At 39.3% G+C, this 23,549-nt stretch overlaps 1 protein-coding gene across 1 annotated transcript; it reads left to right on the forward strand.

Moving 5' to 3' along the window:
- The first annotated feature begins 10,261 nt into the window (after positions 1-10,261).
- Positions 10,262-22,768, forward strand: cdk2 (cyclin-dependent kinase 2). Its single transcript, XM_034166839.1, has 7 exons — positions 10,262-10,758; positions 16,724-16,801; positions 16,879-16,999; positions 17,121-17,291; positions 20,133-20,234; positions 20,777-20,980; positions 21,251-22,768. The coding sequence occupies exons 1-7, from the start codon at positions 10,643-10,645 to the stop codon at positions 21,353-21,355; spliced, it is 897 nt and encodes a 298-aa protein (XP_034022730.1). The 5' UTR covers positions 10,262-10,642; the 3' UTR covers positions 21,356-22,768.
- Positions 22,769-23,549: the final 781 nt, after the last annotated feature.

Raw genomic sequence — 23,549 nt, forward strand, 5'->3', positions numbered from 1 at the left:
TGCTATTGCACGCCATATCCACTGGGCAAGCTCACACTAGCGGCAACAGTGCTTACCTTAAAAACAAATAGTGGCCCGACACAGTGCCCAGACTCGCTGGATAACGGACGGGAAGGCTGGATACGACAAGGGAAGCTCGAGAGTGAATTGGCGGGGGGGGGGGGGGGGGGGAACATACACTGCTTCCAGAGAAAGCAGTGTATGCCCCCCCTTTAATAAAGAACAGCTGAAAAGTTGGAAATAGGCAGCGGTGGGCACAACTAATGTAAAGGTTAGCTTTGATAAATACTAACTGAAAAGTGAACTGTGATAACTCTAAATAGATAAACTGTTAAAACAATTAGCTGAAGCTATCACTAACTCACAACTTTTATGAAATGAATTTGCCTTTGGCTTTTTTTTTTTTTTTTTGGCTCTAAACCCCTGAAAAACAGACCTAAACAGCTGAAATTTTAATATATTGTAGTATAAACCAGAGGTTTACAAAAAGGTTTAGCATGACAGGATCAAACATTGATCAAGATATAACTAATAATTAATTGAACAAATGAACATACATAGCACTTTACATTCAACATATAGTTTATTCACAGTACAGAAAGTATTAAATGAATAAGAAATATTAATAAATAAAAATGCAATGAAAATAGTTTTATAACATAATCTTACTGTGGCTTGATCTTCTGCTCCTCCATCTTTAATAAGGTGATGCTTGTTGCCATACAGGGTTTTCATGTATCCCATAATCCCTTGCATGCCAGAGAGTTGCTGCAGTCAAAACAACATAGAGAATCCACATGATGACAATTGTAAATGAATATTATACTACAAAAATGTATTTTTTTATGCTTTTCATCACGTTAATAAGCGACTGCATGTATGGTACCCTGAAAACTTGCTAAAACAATTATAACGAATAGTCTGTGTCTGCTACATTTAATCTGCGTGGAATTTAATAAACGCAAACTGAATTTCAGACATATTATATATATTAGTCTGGAACAAAGAGGACAAACAGTGTTGTAGAGGACAATAATCAAGACGTTAAAGAACAAACTTCACTTTCCCCCCAGAACGACATGATCAGGAAGCGAGCGTAGCTCACAGCAGCTCCCATTGAAAATAATGGACAGACAGCCTGTGATTCTCCCATGTTTACATAAAACAGATGCAATAACAACATCTATAAGCCCAGAGAATATATTCATGAGAGTTTTAGGCACAATATAAAAATAGTTTTATGTTGCGATGTTATTCCTGTTGTCTGTGTGCAGCAGCTAAAGTGCAGTACGATCAGAGCGTCTCAATGCAGTTCTCAGTGTTACTGAGATCTTGCAGCCCAGCGACCTCTTCGAAGTTTTTGCAGGATTTGAAACCTGAAAAGGGCAGATGGCCAAGAAGGTCATAGGATGGTTTCCATCTGGTACTTTCTGTGTGGAGTTTGTATGTTCTCCCCGTGTTCACGTGGGTTCTGGGTTCTCCGGTTTCCTCCCACTTTCAAAAACGGTGCAGGTTAGGTGAAGTGGAAACTTTAAACTGACTGTGAATGTGTTTGTCTGTATGTGGCCCTGCAATGGACTTGCATCCAGTCCAGGGTGTACCCCGCCTCTGGTGCTATGCTCTTGCCCAAAGTCAGACTGCTGAGATAGGCTGTAGCCCGTGAACCTTAAATGGAGTAAGTGGCTATAGAAAATGAATGAATGTTAACTGACAAAGTTGGTGGAACTAAATTAGTGGAGACCTAAAGGTTAGAGTTAGCTGAAAAAGCTGATGTGCTTAAAAAAAGTTCACCTCCTTTACTAGCTGTTAGCTCATTAACTTGAACTGAACTTGCCAAAGGGCAAGCAAACAATTCAAATAAATACAAAATATGAGATATCCATCAAGCAAGATAATATTTCTAAGTGCATTAAAAATAATCAACGGTTCCTGTTCCAGGAATCAGACATGTGAGAAATGCGAGCAAATGGCTGATCTGACGTATGACCTTACAGCTATGTGTGCATGGGCATCACAAGACGAATGCGAGGATGGAAGATAAAGAACATCTTTTTCTTTCTTAGCTGTTCCTCTACAAGAAAATGCGCTTGGAGCAACAGAAGAAGTGAGCTACACTCGTGCTTAGTTTATGAATGAGTATGAACTGTTCATTGTGCTTTTAAAACTGATAAATTGAAGTCAAAGTAAATTAAAAAAAATCATTGCATATAAACACATTGTATCATTTTTAAGTAATTGATAAAGGTATGGTATTTATTTTTGAAACCCTTCCAGTGAAGCTACAGGAAACCTGACAACTACACAAAGCAAATGCTATCAAATGCCAAAATGATGAGTGACAGTTATTTGTAATTGTGATACACTGGCTATAATCACTGGTATTAATTAAAATAATGAAAAAATTATGGAATTTTAAAATGCAAAATTTCATTAATTTGAATTTCAATTTATTTTCATTTATATAGCGCCAAATCACAACAAGGTTGCCTCAAGGCGTGTCACACAAGTAAGGTCTAACCTTACCAACCCCAGAGCAAACAGTGGTAAGGAAAAACTCCCTGTGAAGAAGAAACCTCAAGCAGACCAGACTCAAAGGGGTGACCCTCTGCTTGGGCCATGCTACAGACACAAATTACAAAACAATTCACAAAACAAACATACAGGAAATGGTGCCGGTGCACAGGATGGTTTCTGGAACAGACACCACACCCATCTCTGGATGGAGCCGCACCTCAAACACACACAGAGAGAGAGAGAGAGAGAGAGAGAGAGAGAGAAAAGCAGAGTCAAGCATCAGAAAGACAACAAATATAGTGTAATTTGTCAGCATTAAATGTGTATTTATTCTGTACTATAGTAATATGATTTTGCAGCATGATGGCTTAGTGGTTAGCACTATTGCCTCACAACAGGAAGGTCATGAGTTTCATTACCACATGTGGCCTTTCTCTGTGGCGTTTGCCATGTTCTCCCCGTGTTTGCCATGGGTTCTCTCTGGTGCTCCAGCTTCCTCTCACATCCAAAACATGCAGGTTAGGTGGATTGGAAACTTTAAATGTCCTGTGAATGTGAATGTGTTTGTTGTCTGTATGTGGCCATGCGACAGACTGGCGTCCTGTGTGGGGTGTGCCCTGCCCCATTGCTCTATGACTGCTGGGATAGGATCCAGCCCCCCGTGGCCCTAATTGGACTAAGTGGTTGAAGATGAGTGAGGAAAAAACAATATCATGGAGCCACTGTGAAACAGAGGGAGGGTTGGGGGACTTCCACAGCAGAATATGTCATGTGGCCATGAAAGACTAATAATTTCTTTTTGTAACGAAGTTAAAGAAGTGAACTGATCTGGGGACCCCAAAAATGTCCATTAATGGACAAGGCTGCAAGTCAATTCCCAGTATATAGAAAGAATGCTAAATGACCAAAAACTTTTGTAACCAGTGGCAGAGGAAAAACGTGTTTCAAATGGCAACGTGGGTTCAAACATCTATCACATTTATCCTCTACCTCCGAGTTGATTTCAACCTGTCTTAACTTTTGAAAAGAGACTCTATGAATTACTTTAAACTGTATGAGTGTGAGGACCGGTTGTACCGCTCCATAATTGTGTGATGCCCATAGGATCGTCACCGAAAGCCATCTGAATCTTCCGATATGGATTCCACCTGGCTGTCGCCCAGTTCTGGCAAAATTTGACAGCAGTAGCGCTGCTCCAGTGGTTCCGTCATTTTCCTTGCAAAGAAAATCCACGAGAGCACTACACCCGTCCTCACACAAAGGCTGCTTGCCAGCAAATGATACAATCGACAGGCGTGGAAAAAATTCACACATGCGCACGAAGGTCAAGGTTGCCTCATGCAAGCACACGTGATCAAATCCATCAGATTTTTGCAAAAATAAAAGGTCGGATACTTTTCTAACAGACCCATATAGGGAGAAGGATGCTGAGGATGGAGCCACCAGGCAGGAGGAGAAGAGGGAGACATGCAGGTAGTTGGTGTGACAGAAGATGATGCACAGGACAGGGTGAGATAGAAATGATTGCTCTGCTGTGGCGTCCGCTAACAGGAGCAGCTCAAGTAATGATATCTGAATAAAAATTAGAATCTGCAACAAATCTGCTTAGGTGGAGTGTCACAAACTTCTATAAAATGTTAAGCTGTGTTGCATGTGACTCCTCTGGGGCTAGCTATATAATTCACCCCCCCCCCCCCCCCCCCCCCCCCGAGTATCTGACTAACATCTGGGAATTTCTGGTCTCAACCTGGATTTTAGAGTGTTGCATTTCAGAAAGGTGAAGTAATCAAAAACAGAAAAACCTGGTAAATATGAAATTTAGAGCAGCATGGTGGATTAGTGGTTAGCACTGTTTGCCTCACCAGTGAGAAGGTCCTGGATTTGCTTCCCACCTGGTCCTTTCTGTGTGGAGTTGCATGTTCTCCCCACGTTTGCATTAATTCCCTTCAGGTACTCCGGCTTTCTCCCACTTCAAAGACACACAGGTTTGGTGAACTGATTACTTAAGTGAGAGAATGAATACGCTTGTAGATTGGCATCTGTCCAGCGTGTACCCCGCCTTTCACATGATGTCCATTGTGATAGGCTCCAGCTTCCCTTAATTAGAATAAGCAGGACTGAATTGAAAAAATTTCCACATTACAAGAATGGAATCCCATTTTTAGCCAGAGAAACTATGAATATAAGTTCAGACTTTATATATAACCGCCTGATAAGAAGGTGTTCTAAAAATGACAACCATTCAGTGTCGCACCTACAATACTTTTAGCTTTCCGAAACACTACTCAGAAAAACGGTCCAGTTAGACTATATTAACCTGCACAATTGTTTTCTGATTTGCAAGAACAAAAGGGGAGATCAACATCATGTTACTGAAAGCCATCTGAAAAGGAGATATGGTTCATGAGTTCTCAGTACCAAAATCAGATTCAGACAGGAAATCTGTTCATAAAAAAGCATTACAGTCATTCAGTGCATTCACAGCTGACAAGACTAGGCCTTAAATAGCCTTCTGTCATCGCTCTCTACTGAGCCTCACTGCTTCTATTGGCTGATTATTTAATTTTCAGGTTCCAACAAACGTCATCACTCTGCAATAAGACAAGCACTTTAATTTAAATAAGTAAAGATAATATAAGATAAGATAGCATAAATTTCAGTGTTACAGCAGTTTAAGAGTAAAAAAGCAAATAAGATCTATGTGAAGGGAGAAAGTTTTGTACATCAGTGAATATGTACTGGATGATTGCACAAAATAAAGGAATATATTGTGTTGAATCAATGGTGAGTACAGTTAGGTTCAAGGTTCAAGGTAAACTTTATTATCCCACCAGGGGAAATTCATGTGGTCATCATTGCTTGTCTTACAACATATGTTATAACCCAAAGACAAAAAATGATTGGGACATACCACAAATAACAAACCCACAAAAACACAAAACATACATCATGAATATAAAATGTTAACATATCCTAAAAAATATAATAATAAGCAAATAAATAAAACCAGGATCTATGATTTGAGGTAAACAAGTTAGAAAATGGGCCTGAAATCAAGTCAGGATAACACAGAAGTTTTGAGTCTACTGTTGTATAATGTGATTGCTGTAGGCACGAAGGACTTCTTATACCTCTCTGTTCTAATCTATCTTTGCAGAATTCTGCCACTTAACTTGTGGCTACTCACAAATTTTGGAAATAGAGGATGTGTTGCTTCACTGAGAATCTGGTCTGTCTTCTTGAGGATGAGCTCATTGTACAACTGAGCTACAGATGCTTGGTTGATACCTATGATTTTACTGGCTACATTAATAATGTGCTGCAGTTTTTTATGATCCTTCACATGCATATTACCAAAAGTACAGATAAGACCAAAAGACAGAACGCTCTGCAAAAGAGCTTTATAAAACATTTGTAAAATGCAGCTGTCCAGTCTAAAGTGACTCATTTTCCTAAGGAAAAACATCCTCTGCATTTATTTAGAGCACATTCTGTGAAAGACAGCTTATTGTCAATTTCAACACCCAAATATTTATACCATGGGACTTGCTCTACTAGTTCATCATTGGTCCTAGATTGGGACACTATTGTACCTTTCTTTCTGAAATCAATCACCATCTCTTTAGTTTTCTTTACACTGACAATGACAATTATCAGAGCACCACTGAATAAAACCTTGTACCTCCCTTTCAAAACCTTCCACAGATGGAAGGTCAGACTGTAAAAAAAAAAGTTTGATAACCGCTAATCCCCTACCTCAAAACTTAACAAATTCCAAAGAAAGTATCAAAAAGTATTGCAGTATTAAATAAGGCAAAGCATGTTCTTGATTGCAGAGCACTACATACTCTGTATTGTTCATTGTTTGCACAATGCAGGTTATCGAGACCACACCAACCCATTGTTCATTAAATCTAAAATATTAAAACACCATGATATGATTTCATTTAAGACTGTTCAATTAATGTATAAAATTAAAAATAAGAATTAGAATTCAAGAATTTTTCACGAACACAGAGGGAAAATATAATTTAAGGGGCTTGTATCATATTAAAATTGCTGGCGCTCGGACAACCAGGAAAGGTTTCTGTGTCTCCATTTGTGGCCCAAAAATATGGAATAATCTGACAGAGGAACTCAAACAGTGTCCAAATATGAATCAGTTTAAATAGTAATATAAAGAAATGATCTTCTCTAGATATGTGGCTGATGAAGAAAGATGGGTTTTGTGCTTGATGTGTTGCTATATTATAAATGTAAATTGTTCTGTAGCATTCGGATTGTGTCCTTTAATATGAAGTGATTAAAGTGGTTGAAAAAGGGAGTGGGAATAAATAAATTTTACTCCCCCCACTCCTTTTCAGAATAGATTAAACTGGGTGTATAATCCAGAAATATAAATTGTCACAGTACTGAGCTGTATATTGTTTGAATGCTGTAGGCTTATGGCAGACTGTATTTTTAAGTTGTGTGCATATTATGTTACCTTTTCTTCACTTTTTCTGTGGTCCAAATAAACCATTCATTCATTCATTCATTCATAACTGTGACCACGATAAACCGATAAACTACTAAAACATTAAGCTAACAGTCAACTTTTATTATTTAGCTTTGGCTAATTACTAAATTTACTCTGGCTTGACCTCCTGCTCTTCCATTTCCTCAAGGTGACACTTGGTGCCTTCACATAGTGTGTCAGTTTCACCTATATGCTCTGACAAGAACAAATATGTTTGGGAACTGAGGACACTCATGATTGGATATAAAAGGAGCATCCCCAAAAGTCTCAGCCATTCACAAGCAAAGATGGGGCGAGGATAACCACTTTATGAACAACTGCATGAAAAAATAGTCCAACAGTTTAAGATCAATATTTCTCAACATTCAATTGCAAGGAATTTAGGAATTCCATCATCTACAGTCCATAATATAATCAGAAAATTCAGAGAATTCTACATGTAAGCGGCAAGGCCGAAAACCAACATTGAATGCACATGACCTTCAATCCCTCAGGTGGCACTGCAATAAAAAACGACATTGTTGTATAAAGGATCTTACTGCGTGGGCTCAGGAACACTTCAGAAAACCATTGTCAGTTAACACAGTTCATCACTACAAGTGCAAGTTAAAACTCTACCATGCAAAGCTAAAGCCATACATCAACAACATCCAGTAATGCCGCCGCCTTCTCTGGGCTCGAGCTCATTTGAAATGGACAGACGCAAAGTGGAAAAGTGTGCTGTGGTCTGATGAGTCCACATTTCAAATTGTTTTTGGAAATCATGGATGTCGTGTCCTCTGGACAAAAGAGGAAAAGACCATCCAGATTGTTACCAGCGCAAAGTTCAAAAGCCAGCATCTGTGATGGTATGGGGGTGTGTTAGTGCCCATGTCGTGGGCAACTTACACATCTGTGATGGCACCATCAGTGCTGAAAGGCACATCCAGGTTTTGGAGCAACACATGCTGCGATCCAAGCAACATCTTCTTCAGGGGCGTCCCTGTTTATTTCAGCAAGACAATGCCAAGCCACATTCTGCACTTGTTACAACAGGGTGGCTTCATAGTAAAAGAGTGCGGGTACTAGACTGGCCTGCCTGCAGTCCAGATCTGTCGCCCATTGAAAATGGTGGCGCATTATGAAGCGCAAAATACAACAACGGAGATCCCGTTCTGTTGAACAACTGAAGTTGTACATCAAGCAAGAATGGGAAAGAATTCCACCTACAAAGCTTCAACAATTAGTGTCCTCAGTTCCCAAACGCTTATTGAGTGTTGTTGGAAGGAAAGCTGATGTAACACAGTGGTAAACATACCACTGTCCCAGCTTTTTTGAAACATGTTGTAGGCATCCATTTCAAAATGAGCAAATATTTGTACAAAAACAATAAAGTTTATCAGTTTGAACATTAAATATCTTGTCTTTGTGGTGTATAAAATGTCTACACACAGCAAGCACATATATATATCTTACTGGGTTTTTTTTTGTTTAATTATTTTATTTTGACACTCATGTTCATTGTGCATTTCTGTGACTTTACCTCCTATTCACAGGCACTTGTACTTCTCCTTCACATGCATGCTCGTTTCTCTCATTCATTGAGTTATCTACTATTTAATCGTCCACAGCCCCTCACTCCAGGGCCAGATCATGTACCTTCACTCCAGTCGTCTTGTGGTTTTGTATCTTATTTGACTTTCTGTTGTGACCCTTGTAATCTCCTCATATTAATCTCCTCGTATTTCCTGAGTTTAGCATTCCATAGGTGGACACTGTTTCCTGGTATTTACTGTGACCCTTAGCATCTGCTTGTTTCTACATGGACACTTTTGTCATGCGGCCTCCCTTCAGTGTGTACTCTGACATTGTGCTTGTTTAACTTGTTTAACTGAATCAAAGGTCAGATCAGGTCAGGGAAAATGTGCATCCATGGCAACCCAGGCAGACAATGAATCAAAAAATAAATTAAATGTCATATTGATCTTATTCAACTTAATGATGATGTATCAAATGGATAGTGATCCACATCACTCATGAAAAGAATTTAGAGTCATTTACACAGGCAAATGGACTGCTTTTATATAGCACTTTTCCATCTGCACCAGAAACTCAAAGCGCTTTACAATTATGCCTCACATTCACCCTGATGTGAGGGTGCTGCCATACAAGGCGCTCACTACACACTGGGAGCAACGAGAAGATTAAGGACCTTGCCCAAGGGTCCTTAGTGATTTTCCAGTCAGGCTGGGATTTGAACCGAGGATTCTCTGGTGTCAAGCCCAACGCCCAATCACTAGACCATCACCCCCCACCACCACCAGGCCAGTTTACTGACCTGTTAATAATTTTCTATTTTTACTGCTGAACTCCTGGCTTGTTTCATGACTGCAGTTTCATCTTATTGCCACTAGATAGAGCACTTTTGCAACCATGAATGGAAATAACATTTTTTATGCATTTTGTTTTCATTTATTTATTTATTTATTTTATCCCACTTATTTAAAACCAGAAATTTAATCGGGTTTTGACAATCCTAAAAGGTCTTGGCAACAAGTGAGTGAAAATAGAGTAAATGAAGTGTTGATGTTGACTGACTACATCTCCTGACTGGAAGTGGTTTTATATACATGTAGATGCCATATTAAATGCATGAACATGACATTGCTGTGATTATATTGTTTCTTTACATAATGTATGGAATTATTTCTGCCACAAAAGTTAAATAATAAATAAATGAATAAATAAATAAATAAATATCACGTCAAAACAACTGGATTTTTCCACAACCTGGCAAGCAAAAAGTAGTACTTATTACTAATTTTGTTTGTACTAAACATTAATAAATGATTTTAAAACAGCGATTCAACAGATTTGTAAAAGCATATTATAAAATAAATAATCAAGTAGAAGTACCTCAACGACTGTTTTTAAGTACAGTACCAGTAAAAAGTTGCATCTTGAATATAAGCTACTTTTAATCACTGGACTTTCATTAACATAAACGCTTACAGTTTTAAAATCTTTATTTCAACAAAATATAAACGCTTACAGTTTTAAAATCTTTATTTCAACAAAATATAAACGCTTACAGTTCCGTCCCCTGCGTAATGCGTCTGACGTCATCACCAAGTGTGCACGTGACCAGACAGAGTCGTTGAATTCGAATCCCGCGACAACGGGATAAAGCTTTCGTAACGTATTTACACTTAAATATCTCAAGCAAATTTAACATTTATAAGATTGTGGCAGCATTTTAAAGAGAGTTCTCTTTTTCTCTCTTTATCAAAAGGGTAGACGCGAGAGAGCCGATTGTAAAAACGTTTATGTAGCACCCGCTCACAGCAGTCGGTGTGTGTTGAAGGACAAAACAAGCGCTTCCGAAGCAGCGCGGGAAATACTGGTGGGTTGTGTTTTTCCTGAGGAGAGCCGCGGGAAATAGTGCGGTTTTTACTGACTCGCGTTGAGTGTTTTTAGATATTTGTTGAGTTTTTCGAGCGAAGGCGGTGGGCGAAAACTGACTCGTCTCTGAGGTGTTTGTAGGCGGGTGGAAGCAGCGCAGAGGACCGTTAATTCAGTTGGTCCTTGGTGAGCAGCAGGACAGCACGAAGACAGGAAACGAGCTAACACATGGATACGTTTCAGAAGGTGGAGAAGATTGGCGAAGGGACCTATGGAGTGGTGTACAAAGCCAGGAACAAAATTACAGGAGAAACTGTTGCTCTCAAAAAGATCAGATTGGACACGTAAGTTGATCCGTTTTGATGAAAAGAGTTTAACGGTTACCACATTGTCAAAACAAAGGAGTAAGTGACGAGTCACCAGTATTATTTCACACCAGTTTTCCTTTACGGTGTTTTTTGTGTGTATGTGTCACATCACTCAGAAGAGCACCCATGGCAGGGTGCAACAGGCCTCAAAATTACACTAACCAATATTCCAATCCTTTGACTGTGTGTACAGCACAGGGGTAGAATCAAAATCTGGATTTTTCCGCGTGAGTACTGGCATTTATCAGGTATGTGTTCTGGCTCTTCCACTGTTCAATGCTTGCAAGGACTGCGAGTTTGGTAGGTTTGTGGAAATCAGGTGATTAGGTGCCTTTGTTGGCGAAGAAATATTTACTGACCTCAGCTGTGACGATGTGGTGGTCTTTTCGGAATCCTAATTACAGCACTTGGGAAGCTGAGTGAGGAATTTCAGTCTGGATTTGCAATTGTAGGTGATCACGGATAAAGTACCTTGCCACTTGCACAAATTTAATTCCTGCACTGGCACGCAATCTGGTGTGCCAGAGAGTAAACTGACTGTAAACTGTGTGTGAACTGTACTGGCGTGAAGCTAGACAGTAGTTCATTATTCAGACAGTAATTCACGGTGAAGCAGTTCTGGTTGTATTATGGGCAAAAAATGTTTTTAAAATGGAAATAAACGTGGCCTGTTGAATTCTACACTCAACAAAAATATAAACACACTTTTGGTTTTGCTCCCATTTTGTATGAGATTAACTCAAATATCTAAAACTTTTTCCACATACACAATATCACCATTTCCCTCAAATATTGTTCACAAACCAGTCTAAATCTGTGATAGTGAGCACTTCTCCTTTGCTGAGATAATCCATCCCACCTCACAGGTGTGCCATATCAAGATGCTGATTAGACACCATGATTAGTGCACAGGTGTGCCTTAGACTGTCCACAATAAAAGGCCACTCTGAAAGGTGCAGTTTTATCACACAGCACAATGCCACAGATGTTGCAAGTTTTGAGGGAGCGTGCAATTGGCATGCTGTCAGCAGGAATGTCAACCAGAGCTGTTGCTCGTGTATTGAATGTTCATTTCTCTACCATAAGCCGTCTCCAAAGGCATTTCAGAGAATTTGGCAGTACATCCAACCAGCCTCACAACCGCAGACCATGTGTAACCACACCAGCCCAGGACCTCCACATCCAGCATGTTCACCTCCAAGATCGTCTGAGACCAGCCACTCGGATAGCTGCTGAAACAATCGGTTTGCATAATCAAAGAATTTCTGCACAAACTGTCAGAAACCGTCTCAGGGAAGCTCATCTGCATGCTCGTCATCCTCATCGGGGTCTCGACCTGACTCCAGTTCGTCGTAACCGACTTGAGTGGGCAAATGCTCACATTCGCTGGTGTTTGGCATGTTGGAGAGGTGTTCTCTTCACGGATGAATCCCGGTTCACACTGTCCAGGGCAGATGGCAGACAGCTTGTGTGGCGTCGTGTGGGTGAGCGGTTTTCTGATGTCAGTGTTGTGGATCGAGTGGCCCATGGTGGCGGTGGGGTTATGGTATGGGCAGGTGTCTGTTATGGACGAAGAACACAGGTGCATTTTATTGATGGCATTTTGAATGCACAGAGATACCGTGACGAGATCCTGAGGCCCATTGTTTTGCCATACCTCCAAGAACATCACCTCATGTTGCAGCAGGATAATGCACGGCCCCATGTTGCAACGATCTGTACACAATTCTTGGAAGCTGAAAATGTTCCAGTTCTTGCATGGCCGGCATACTCACCGGACATGTCACCCATTGAGCATGTTTGGGATGCTCTGGACCGGCGTATACGACAGCGTGTACCAGTTCCTGCCAATATCCAGCAACTTCGCACAGCCATTGAAGAGGAGTGGACCAACATTCCACAGGCCACAATTGACAACCCGATCAACTCTATGCGAAGGAGATGTGTTGCACTGCATGAGGCAAATGGTGGTCACAGCAGATACTGACTGGTATCCCCCCCAATAAAACAAAACTGCGCCTTTCAGAGTGGCCTTTTATTGTGGACAGTCTAAGGCACACCTGTGCAATATTTTTGTTGAGTGTACCTTTAAAAAATCCAAAATGAAACAATGATTTGGTTTTGATGCTTAAATCAAAAATACAAGGACAGAATATGGAAAGAGTAAACAGACATATACTCATTTATTAGGCTTGTGCTTTGAATTATATCTGTCAACTCCTTTCACCTCACTCTAGTCACAACTTTAGTTAAAAAAGTGCTGCAAAAACAATTATGAAAAGAACTGACAGTTACACATAAAAAAAAACACAACTAGAAATAAAAGAATGACAAAAACAATTTAAAAATTAAAAAAATAGTCAAGATGACAAGTGACTACTGTACAAATAATATTTCGAAAATTTTGATTTTCTGCGCTGAATAACTGTCCACACTTAAGCAGTAATAGCTTTTACATGGGCAAGTGAACTTTGGTGCCACCTGCCCAGATATGTCGAGTGCCCTTGCCCCATGCCCATCAACCTGTGGCGAAATATTATTTGTACAGTAGTCACTTGTCATCTTGAGTATTTTTTTAATTTTTAAATTGTTTTTGTCGTTTTTTGATGTGTAACTGTCGGTTCTTTTCATAATTGTTTTTGCAGCACTTTTTTAACTAAAGTTGTGATTAGAGTGAGGTGAAAGGAATTCACAGATTTAATTCAAAGCACAAGCCTAATAAATGAGTATATGTCTGTTTACTCTTTCCATATTCTGTCATTGTATTTTTGGTTTAAGCATCAAAACCATATCATTGTTTTATTTTGGATTTTTTTAAAGGTAGAATTCAACAGGGCATGTTTATTTCCGTTTTAAAAACATTTTTTGCCCATAATACAACCAGAACTGCTTCATCACGAATTACTGTCTGAATAATGAACTACTGTCTAACTTCACGCCGGTGTGAAACCGCGCATGGTTGCGTACCAGTGCACAAAGAAAATTTTGAAATGTTCAAAATCTCTGGCATGCATTAATTTTGCTAACTAAACATGAACATTGCGCAGTCTATTCACAAACACTGTGTGTCACTGCGAGTGCATCTCACTGTCGCGGCACAGCACATCTGAACGATTATGACGAGATGTTACATCCACAATAAACATCGTTTTACAGATACATTATCAAACTCATAAGAAGGAATGACCATGTGACTATTTTACCACGCCATTACAATATTATTATAAATCATTACTTTTGAGGCTATTCCAAATGTGTTCTCCACCTCATGAAGCACACTTGGCCATCAGAATGCTGAATGCAGTGAAAGTGTCGAGCTTTTGGAGACTCACTTATCTCAGCAGTGACATTCATGCCTCTAGGTCCTCAACCTTTCAGATCAAGAGAGACTTGGGAAGAGTTTGTGGAGTCACAAGGTCACTGGACAGAGGTTTTTGGTGATGTTGATACTGTTGCACATGAGCAAAGGTCCCGGTGCTTCCTGTTTTGCTGTAATCATTGTAAGACTTGGGCACTAAACAGTAGCCTGAGGTGACAACTAGATGTCTTTGGTACTGGGGCTCTGACTGAGATCATTTGGTGCTACTAGAATGACCTTTTGTCAAATGAACTGTAACATGGTGCTTTTACATCAGATGGTCTCTACTCAAGAGTCTACCTACTTTTTGTACCAGGTGCTTTCAAAAAAAGAGCTGTGATCTTTCACATTAAAGGCAGATGGGGGAGATGGAAAGCTTTGCTAAAGCACTACGTTGGAAATTTTTATATTATGAGAAATGATTCTGGGCTTTATAGAACACTCCCTTCTTGGCAGTTGACTTGTAATGCCTCAGTGGACAGTCACAGTATAGGATGGAGGTCTAGACTAAGATGTAAGCAATTAATTGTATAATCGATCATTTTAAAAAATCTATTTCTGTTTAGTTAAGTAAGCGTGCCTATGTTTAGATCCTCATGGAAAAGGGCCATACAACGGGACATTTCTGTTGATATTTTTGCTTGTTCAATGGTGACAAGAAACAGTTTACTCTGACTTGTTATTACGTCGTCCAATATCATTAATTATCTGGTTAGCTTCTGTTTGCTGTAGTGGTGTTTGCATTGTAGGTAAAATAATTTGTCAGTTAAACTCATGTAGAACACCGGGTGGTGGACTAACTGTCAGTGCACTTGTTTCCGGTTCAAGACCGCTCCTGCCTATTCTCCATGTAATGTGATGTTACTCCACGAAGGCCATCTGACATACAACTTATGCCAAGTCAACGTGCTGATCCATATCGGCTCGCTGTGGTGGCCCCCAAGTGAAAAATAACTCATTTGCAATTCAGTACAATAATAACTAATTGCAGCTTTTGCTAAACATGAAGTTGCACACAGTAATAACTGTCAGTCTTAGCTAAACATGAAGAAATGTACAATACAGTAATAACTACAGTAGCCTTAGCTAAACATGAAGAAATGTACAATACAGTAATAACTACAGTAGCCTTAGCGAAACATGAAGAAGCGTACAATACAGTGATAACTACAGTAGCCTTAGCAAAACATGAAGAAGCGTACAATACAGTGATAACTACAGTAGCCTTAGCTAAACATGAAGAAATGTACGATACAGTAATAACTACAGTAGCCTTAGCTAAACATGAGGAAATGTACGATACAGTAATAACTACAGTAGCCTTAGCTAAACATGAAGAAATGTACAATACAGTAATAACTACAGTAGCCTTAGCTAAACATGAAGAAATGTACAATACAGTAATAACTACAGTAGCCGTAGCTAAACATGAAGAAATGTACAGTACAGTAATAACTGCAGTAGCCGTAGCTAAACACGAAGAAGCGTACAGTACAGTAATAACTGCAGTAGCCGTAGCTAAACACGAAGAAGCGTACAGTACAGTAATAACTGCAGTAGCCGTAGCTAAACACGAAGAAGCGTAGGATACAGTAATAACTGCAGTAGCCGTAGCTAAACATGAAGAAGCGTAGGATACAGTAATAACTGCAGTAGCCTTAGCTAAACATGAAGAAGCGTACGATACAGTAATAACTGCAGTAGCCTTAGCTAAACATGAAGAAGTGTACGATACAGTAATAACTTTTAGGGGTGTCACACATCACAAAACCCATAGTTATGATGCTATAACTGTAGTTGCCCTAATTAAACATGAAGACACATACAGTGTAATAATGATGATAGACTTAGTTGAACTTTGATACACTATTACAATGTAATAATAATTATTGTAGATGTAACTAAGCATGAATAAACTGACTTTCAATGGACTGTGGAGTTAAGGGGGAAGGCTCCACCTGTACGAGTTCAGCAGGTGGCGTCAGTGCCTCACCTTATCCAGTGTTTTGCGACATTTCTTTGATGCCACAAGAATTTGGCTGATGTGGGGTTGCAGATGTTTATTCAGTTATGGTCAGAGCTCACAGTGGAATTCAAGTAATTTCCTTCCCACGTTACCTGGGTGCACACGTTGCTGCAAGTCTCCAATTGTCAAAATGCACCATTGTGGTCAATGAAATCACTGAATGAAAAACTGTTTTTGAAACCATAATGACAATATCCAAGCAAAAAACAAAACAAAAATGTAGGGCTTGACATGCTTTGTGTGTGCATAACATATCTGTTCCTACTGTTGGATTTGGTTTGTTATCTCAGTCAGTGAAGTTGAGCGCAGGTTATGTTTTTGCCCCGTTTGTTTGTGAACAGCCTGGAGCCCACATTTTTTTTTATATATCGTTATATCTATATAAAGATACAATGTGGCCCATCCCTACTCATCACCAGTCCAAAGGTCAGCAGATTCCAGAGGATTTGTTGTATTCTTAAATCAATATTAAGATTGTTGTAATTTCAGTGTTTTTGTGGTCTGGATGTTGGTGAATTAAATTCTTCATCATTCCCGTCACTCTGTGTTTTATTCAGGGAAACGGAAGGTGTACCGAGCACCGCCATTCGAGAGATTTCTCTTCTGAAAGAGCTTTCTCATCCGAATATCGTCAAGTAAGTGCCTAATGACTTAATCCTGTTTTTGTCATTTTTCAGGTTTTTAATCAAGTCTGCCTTTTAACGTGTTTCAGATTGCGGGATGTCATCCACACTGAGAATAAGCTCTATCTAGTGTTTGAGTTCCTACATCAAGATTTAAAGAAGTTCATGGACTCATCCACAGTCACGGGTATCCCGCTGCCCCTTGTTAAGGTGATCAGGACTTACATTAATAATACTTTATTTCATAAACAATATATTTTAGGATTAGGTAAAAAAAATAGACTGTATATTGACAAGTGTACTGGTCTGGGTTTGTGTTTCCTCTCTGCAGAGTTACCTTTTTCAGCTGCTGCAAGGTTTGGCCTTCTGCCATTCACACAGGGTTCTCCACCGAGACCTGAAGCCCCAGAATCTGCTCATCAATGCTCAGGGGGAGATCAAATTGGCTGACTTTGGCCTGGCAAGAGCCTTTGGAGTGCCCGTTCGCACTTACACGCATGAGGTAATACACCAGCTACTCTGTGCAGAAGCCTTTCCCAGTGGTCATTGGGCGCGAGGTGGGATACACTGTGGACAGACAAACACCTTCACACCTACTGTCAGTTTAAGCCGGGTTCACACGGCAGGATAATTAGGCCGATATCGGACCTGATCTTCCCCTTCCGACAATCTGAAGGAAGCCCCGACAATCGTGATGACGCTAAAGATAATCTTATCAGATATTCCTGCCGTGTTTGGTGTGTTAAGAGCACTCTGATCTGCTCAGAAGGATGTCAGGAGCGCTCTGATTGCAAATTGGGGATATTCAACATGTTGGATTGTCTTGGCCCGATATCGCAGTGTGTGTTGTCCTCTGACCACAAATGAGCATGCAGCCTGCTGAATGTGACGTGCAGCCAATCAGAAAGCGAGGTGACGACGTACGGAGCGGAAAATAAAATCAAAACAGCTGTTCTGACTTACCAGAAAGTCCGGTGGTCGCGCTGTCTCCACCCTTTAAAGAACGCCTTTTCTTTTTGTATCTCTTTTCCCTCTGTTTTAAATAGTCCACAAACGATCACCATCTGTTTACTCTGAAGTCACGTTTAATCTCAAGAGATTTTGCGAGATTTCCTGTCTGACATGGGAATGTTCATGTGTGTAATCTGTTCGTGTGTGGTGTGTTGACTTCACCGTGTGGCTGAACACCACACACTGTATGACCAAATCTGTTAGATCTATAATTTTTTTATCTCCATGTGTGTGGTCTCTCAGGTTTTGGAAACCTACGGATAATTTTAAAATCCTGCCCTGTGAACCAGGCATTAATGTTTCCAGTTCACCAAACTTTGGTTGCAACCCACGCAAACATGGAATGACCAGCCACACTCCACACACGAAGGACCAGGTCAGAAGTGAACCTGAGACCTTCTCTCTGTGAGGCAACAGTGCTAACCGCTAAGTCACTGTGCTGCCCCATTATGAGCTCATTCATACCAATAAGTCTCAAATAATTTGCTGATCATTATGTGCTTTTTAATCACCCATCTAGGCTTCTTTGTTGTTGAGATACACAAAAAGGTATTTTTTGCACCATGTTTTCCTTAACCTTTTACCAAATTCCTCCAAAATCTAATCACCTCTAAATATTTATCCAAGTAATAATCCCACCAAGATTAAAGGAAATCCGTCAGTCTGTTTTTGTGTTATCTTGTCCACAGACACACACGCATGCCAGTGAAAACAATATCCTGCTGTAGTCACTTCACTGACATGCAGTGTAGTAAGAATAGACAAATTCAAACAAAGATTGGTGCCGCGAAAATTACGCATTCAGTGCAAGAACCATTATAGAATTAAAAATGTGATGGTCATAATCCTTTTATTCAGGATATGTTGGTTGAGTGAATGTGTGTTGGAGCAAAGTTTGACTTAATCAGATCAGAGTGTTTGACACTCGTCAGTCTGATCATACCAAACCAGGTGTCCCCAAACTTTAACCAGTGAAGAGCATGTAAGATGATCAGGTCCAGGTTTCAGCAAAGGTTAATGGGAGTCATGTGATTCTTTTGAACACTTTCCTCTTGGTGGCTGATGTGGGTTTGATGTGCCTTTTCCTTAACTGGAATTGGTACAGAAAATGAATGAATGAACAGAGTTGCTAAAAATATGGTAAATGGAACAGTTTGCAATGGTTTTGCACATTAAGCTTTGGTAATTGTAGAAATACTAGTATTTGGACAGTGCTACCATCTTTGTAACTTTGCCACCTTTCAACATCACAACCTGAAACTAAATCCTCAGGAACTATAATGACTTACTTTATTGTGGTGGTCCACAATAGATTTGAAATGAAACAATCAGCATCTGCTTATGTGTGGAGTGATTATAAATATAGCACAATAGTTATTTCCAAATTTCATTCATTTACAGCTCTGTGTTCACTTTCTCCATTCACAGCCATAGAAACCTATAACTCCATTTGAGTTGTCATGGCTGTCTTGGTGGCTTCCCTCACTAGTCATATGGTCTCTGTTTTTGATAACTGCCTAATCCAGACAGATTTACTAAACAGTACCCTATGTGTATTAATGACAGGGGCAAGTGAATTCAATTCAGTTTATTTATATGCGGCCAAATCACAACATAAGTCACCCCAAGGTGCTTGTTCAAGACACATTAACTGACTTGGAAATGTTCATACATCCATCCCTGACTTGTCTAAAGGAAACTAGCTGTAAAAGTGATTTGTATTAGCAGTACTGACAATATGTCCAATTATTTATGGACTCTGAAAATTGTGGGGCTGTGTATAAAACTGATTGTAATGCCTAAATGGCTACTATATTTTTCTTAAATCTCTTGAATTAAAGCTAAATGTCAACAAGACAAGCATGTATTTTACGCAGAGGCAACTTTACAAATATTCTGTCACTATTTATGGACCTAACTGCGGCATTACGAGACCACATATTTATCATATTGGTTGGTAAGGTTAGACCTTACTTGTGTGAAGCACCTTGAGGCAACTTTGTTGTGATTTGGCGCTTTATAAATGAAAATAATTTAAATCAGAATAGCAATAATCGCAATATCACTTTTTCTTTAAATTCTGCAGCCAGAGTATGATGATATAATCCTGTCACCATCCAAAAAGTGAAAAATAATGTGATAATTTTGGGTCATATCACTCAACCCTAAGTTTTATACCTAAATTTAATTAATTGATTTTATAAATATTGTTTATATAGTTTGAGAAGATAAACTTGTCTTAATAAGCGTCTGTTGTACATGTCGGCTACACGTGACAGTCTGGTACTGATCCATTAATGCGTATTGACAACAACCGTGGTGATATTTTCAGGTGGTGACGCTGTGGTACCGTGCACCAGAAATTCTTTTGGGCTGTAAATATTACTCCACAGCTGTGGATATCTGGAGTCTTGGGTGCATCTTTGCAGAAATGGTAAGAAATTCATTCTTTTTTGAGTATAATTAAAAAGCTCTACTGTAATTAAATGATGCCTGCACACAGCATCGCTTCACATGGATAAATGGTGTACTGTTTTGTTTTTGGCTGCAATCACTGAAGCAGTCGTGAAGAGTGCATTTTTTTCGGTTCCCAATGGAGAAGGGAAAACAAGGCAAATGGGAGAGTTTGTTTTGGTAAGTTTCAGCCTACACACCTTGACAGAGTAGCTGTGTTTTGTCGCCTGCACAACCGGCTCGACATGTTTGAGCTCCGGGTCATAAATAAACTGCAACACATGTCCACTTTCCACCACACTGTCACTTTTTCTTTGCATTTTCACTTTGTTTGCCGTATAATTTGCCCAAAAACTCAGAGAAGCTGCAGTGTTTCTGATGGGGACAGACGAGGGCCGTCCCCGGATGTAGAATTATTGCGTCATATTTTAACCCTACGCTCGCCCTCAAACGAAACTACGGTGGCCAGTTCACACTCCAGGTTGGTTGAGTCCTCGCTAACGGTCTGGTTATTGTTTCTAGCTGACCAGGAGGGCCTTGTTCCCCGGTGACTCAGAGATAGATCAACTGTTCCGGATCTTTCGCACGTTGGGCACACCTGATGAGAATGTCTGGCCTGGAGTCACATCCATGCCAGACTACAAGCCTTCCTTTCCCAAGTGGGCCCGTCAGGACTTAGCCAAAGTGGTGCCTCCTCTTGATGAGGATGGACGAGAGCTACTTGGGGTAAGAGACATTTCACTACCAAAGGACCATTAGCTAATGAAAAATACAACTTTTATAAAGCACATGAGATTAAACGATAAATCTGGAAAAAAAAAAAAAGACCTCAGCATTCATCTGTTGCATGCAACAGTCAAATAAATAAACTTCATAAAAGGCAAATGCTGATGAGTGCATGTGAGTTTTTCCACTGGCGTATTTCAGTCTATGCAGAAGCAATGGATGCACTGTTTGCAGTTTTGACTTTGCTGGGCTTTGTTCCACACCTTGCAGGACATGCTGAATTATGATCCAAACAAAAGATTATCTGCCAAAAATGCCCTGACACATCGATTCTTCCGTGATGTCACCATGCCAGTTCCTCATCTGCGACTGTGAGTCAACAAATCTTCAGGCCACTTTCATGTTGACAGTGTCTGAACAATATGCAGCCCCACTACAGGTCGTTGATGGGATGGGCAGAAAAAAGGCGACATTATGACCATCATTTAGGGGATAGTTGATCATATAGCTCTCCGGATGATGTACCTCATCTGTGCTGGGTTCCCCCCCTCCCCTTTTCCGTGCCCAGTGTTATTGTTTGTCTGCTTACTTTTAAAATAGTTTTGCCATTATTTTATATATTTATGTACAAGTGTCCTCTTGATGTTGATGTTTTTGTTTGGGTTTTTTTTTTTTTTTTTTTTTTTTTTTTTTTTTGACTGGTGTGGACAAAGGTCAGATGGACACTTAAATGGTAGTTATTTTTCATTAAATTTTCCAGATGAAATGGCATGCATGTTGGTTTTAGGATGTTGTGATTGGATAGATAATATCATAGATATTGATTTCAGCCATTGCACTTTTGACACTGTAAAACTGCAGCAGCTAAATGAAAGCTGGAATGACAGTTCTTTATAGCTGCTGCTAAAAGAGTTAAAATTACACTGTTGTTCGTTCATCTTAATTATTTTGTAGAAACATTCAGTTTTGAAGGAAATGTTGTTGGCATTGTTGAGGTTATTTTGTAGATTCACTCACAAAAACCAATTTGTATAATTCAATTTTGTACAAATAGTTGACTTTTTTAAATTGTTATGTTGATTTTACTTGGATTTATTTTGTTGCAACTTTCTTACCCTAAATTTTATACCTAAATTTAATTATTTGATTTCATAAATATTGTTTATATAGTTTGCGAGAATAAACTTGTCTTAATAAGTGTCTGTTGTACATGTCTACTACACATGACCGTCTGGTACTGATCCAATAATGCGTATTGAAAATTGACAAATACATTAGTGAACTTACTAAAAATGTATTATTATTCTTGCCAGAATACCAGAAGTTACAATTATCAGAGTAATTTTAAAGTATAATAAATATTTCATCAGTTAAATGAGGTGTATTTTACTAGTTCATGTTACTTTAAGATGTCAGTCATACATGGTGACATTTACAGCTTTTAAATAGGAAAAAGAAAAAGAGTGCAGGTGTAGTTTTTCATTTATTTTTTATAAACAAATTCAAGTAGAAATAAGAATAGGTGGTGGAACAGAAATGTGTATTTTAACGTTATGACATATGACAAGATAGCAAACACTCGCAATATACAATAGGCATGATTCAGACTTTTTTTTAACTTTTGATCAGTTAAAAATTGCAATTCAGAATCATAAATATGTTGAACTTGGTTTCAACAGTTGAATTAATTATATGTGTTACTTGACACTTTGACAAGATGTCATAAGAGAAAAGGTAATGGGAGTCTTTATAACCCCAAATCAGAAAAAGTTGGGATAATATTTAAAATGTGCAAACGACAACAAAAATGCAGGGTCCTCAGCTTGAACTCTTTCATCTCAGACCATATGAATTTGATATTCCATGCTTTGTTTGGTCAACTTCATTTATTACATCCATTCCTGCATTGAAGACCTGGAACATATTTTAAAAAAGCTGGGATGTGTGCAATTTATTTGAAATATAAAGATTAAATCACTTTCACAGCCACTTGTGGCAAGTCGGGATGAATGCATGAACATTTCAAAGTCACTGAATATTTTTGACATCATTGGCATAAATCATTAATACAAATGAAACGGTGCTATGTGGAAAACCTGTCAGCTAGGCAGTTCTCAGATACTGATTGACCATGCTGGATGAACACTAGTGAAGGAAGACACCCATGACAGCTCTGAAAGAATTACAGGCTTCTGTGGATGTAGTTGAAGAAACTGGGACTGATGCAACATTTGGCTGCAGCATCCACATTCAGAGCTTGATGTTGAAGTGGAGTAGAGAAGGATTGTACAAGAAAACAAATCAGGCTTGGGTTTACCATATGCCTACTGGCAAACTGCAGCTGAAATTTCACTTGTTTTTAATAATGTCTTCCTCTATACCATGATCATGAAGCACTGTAACTGGAGATGTAGGAAACAAAAGTTGCACTATGCACAGTTTGTCCAACCACAACCACACAAGCTTATAACTCCAAACAGAGCTTTGTAGAGAAGCTTGAATCTTCGACTGGACTGGGTTGCTTGACGCGAGGACGTTTCGCTTCACATCGCAGAAGCTTCCTCAGCTA

The sequence above is a fragment of the Thalassophryne amazonica genome, chromosome 3, assembly GCF_902500255.1.
Source record: "Thalassophryne amazonica chromosome 3, fThaAma1.1, whole genome shotgun sequence".
Lineage (NCBI taxonomy): Eukaryota > Metazoa > Chordata > Actinopteri > Batrachoidiformes > Batrachoididae > Thalassophryne > Thalassophryne amazonica.

What these genes read in the sequence shown, in the direction of transcription:
- cdk2 (XM_034166839.1), top strand. Translation starts at nt 10,643, where the DNA reads ATGGATACGTTTCAGAAGGTGGAGAAGATTGGCGAAGGGACCTATGGA. An exon ending in TCCCGCTGCCCCTTGTTAAG is followed by an intron (nt 17,000 to 17,120) that starts GTGATCAGGACT and finishes TCCTCTCTGCAG; the next exon opens with AGTTACCTTTTTCAGCTGCT. An exon ending in GGTGCATCTTTGCAGAAATG is followed by an intron (nt 20,235 to 20,776) that starts GTAAGAAATTCA and finishes TATTGTTTCTAG; the next exon opens with CTGACCAGGAGGGCCTTGTT.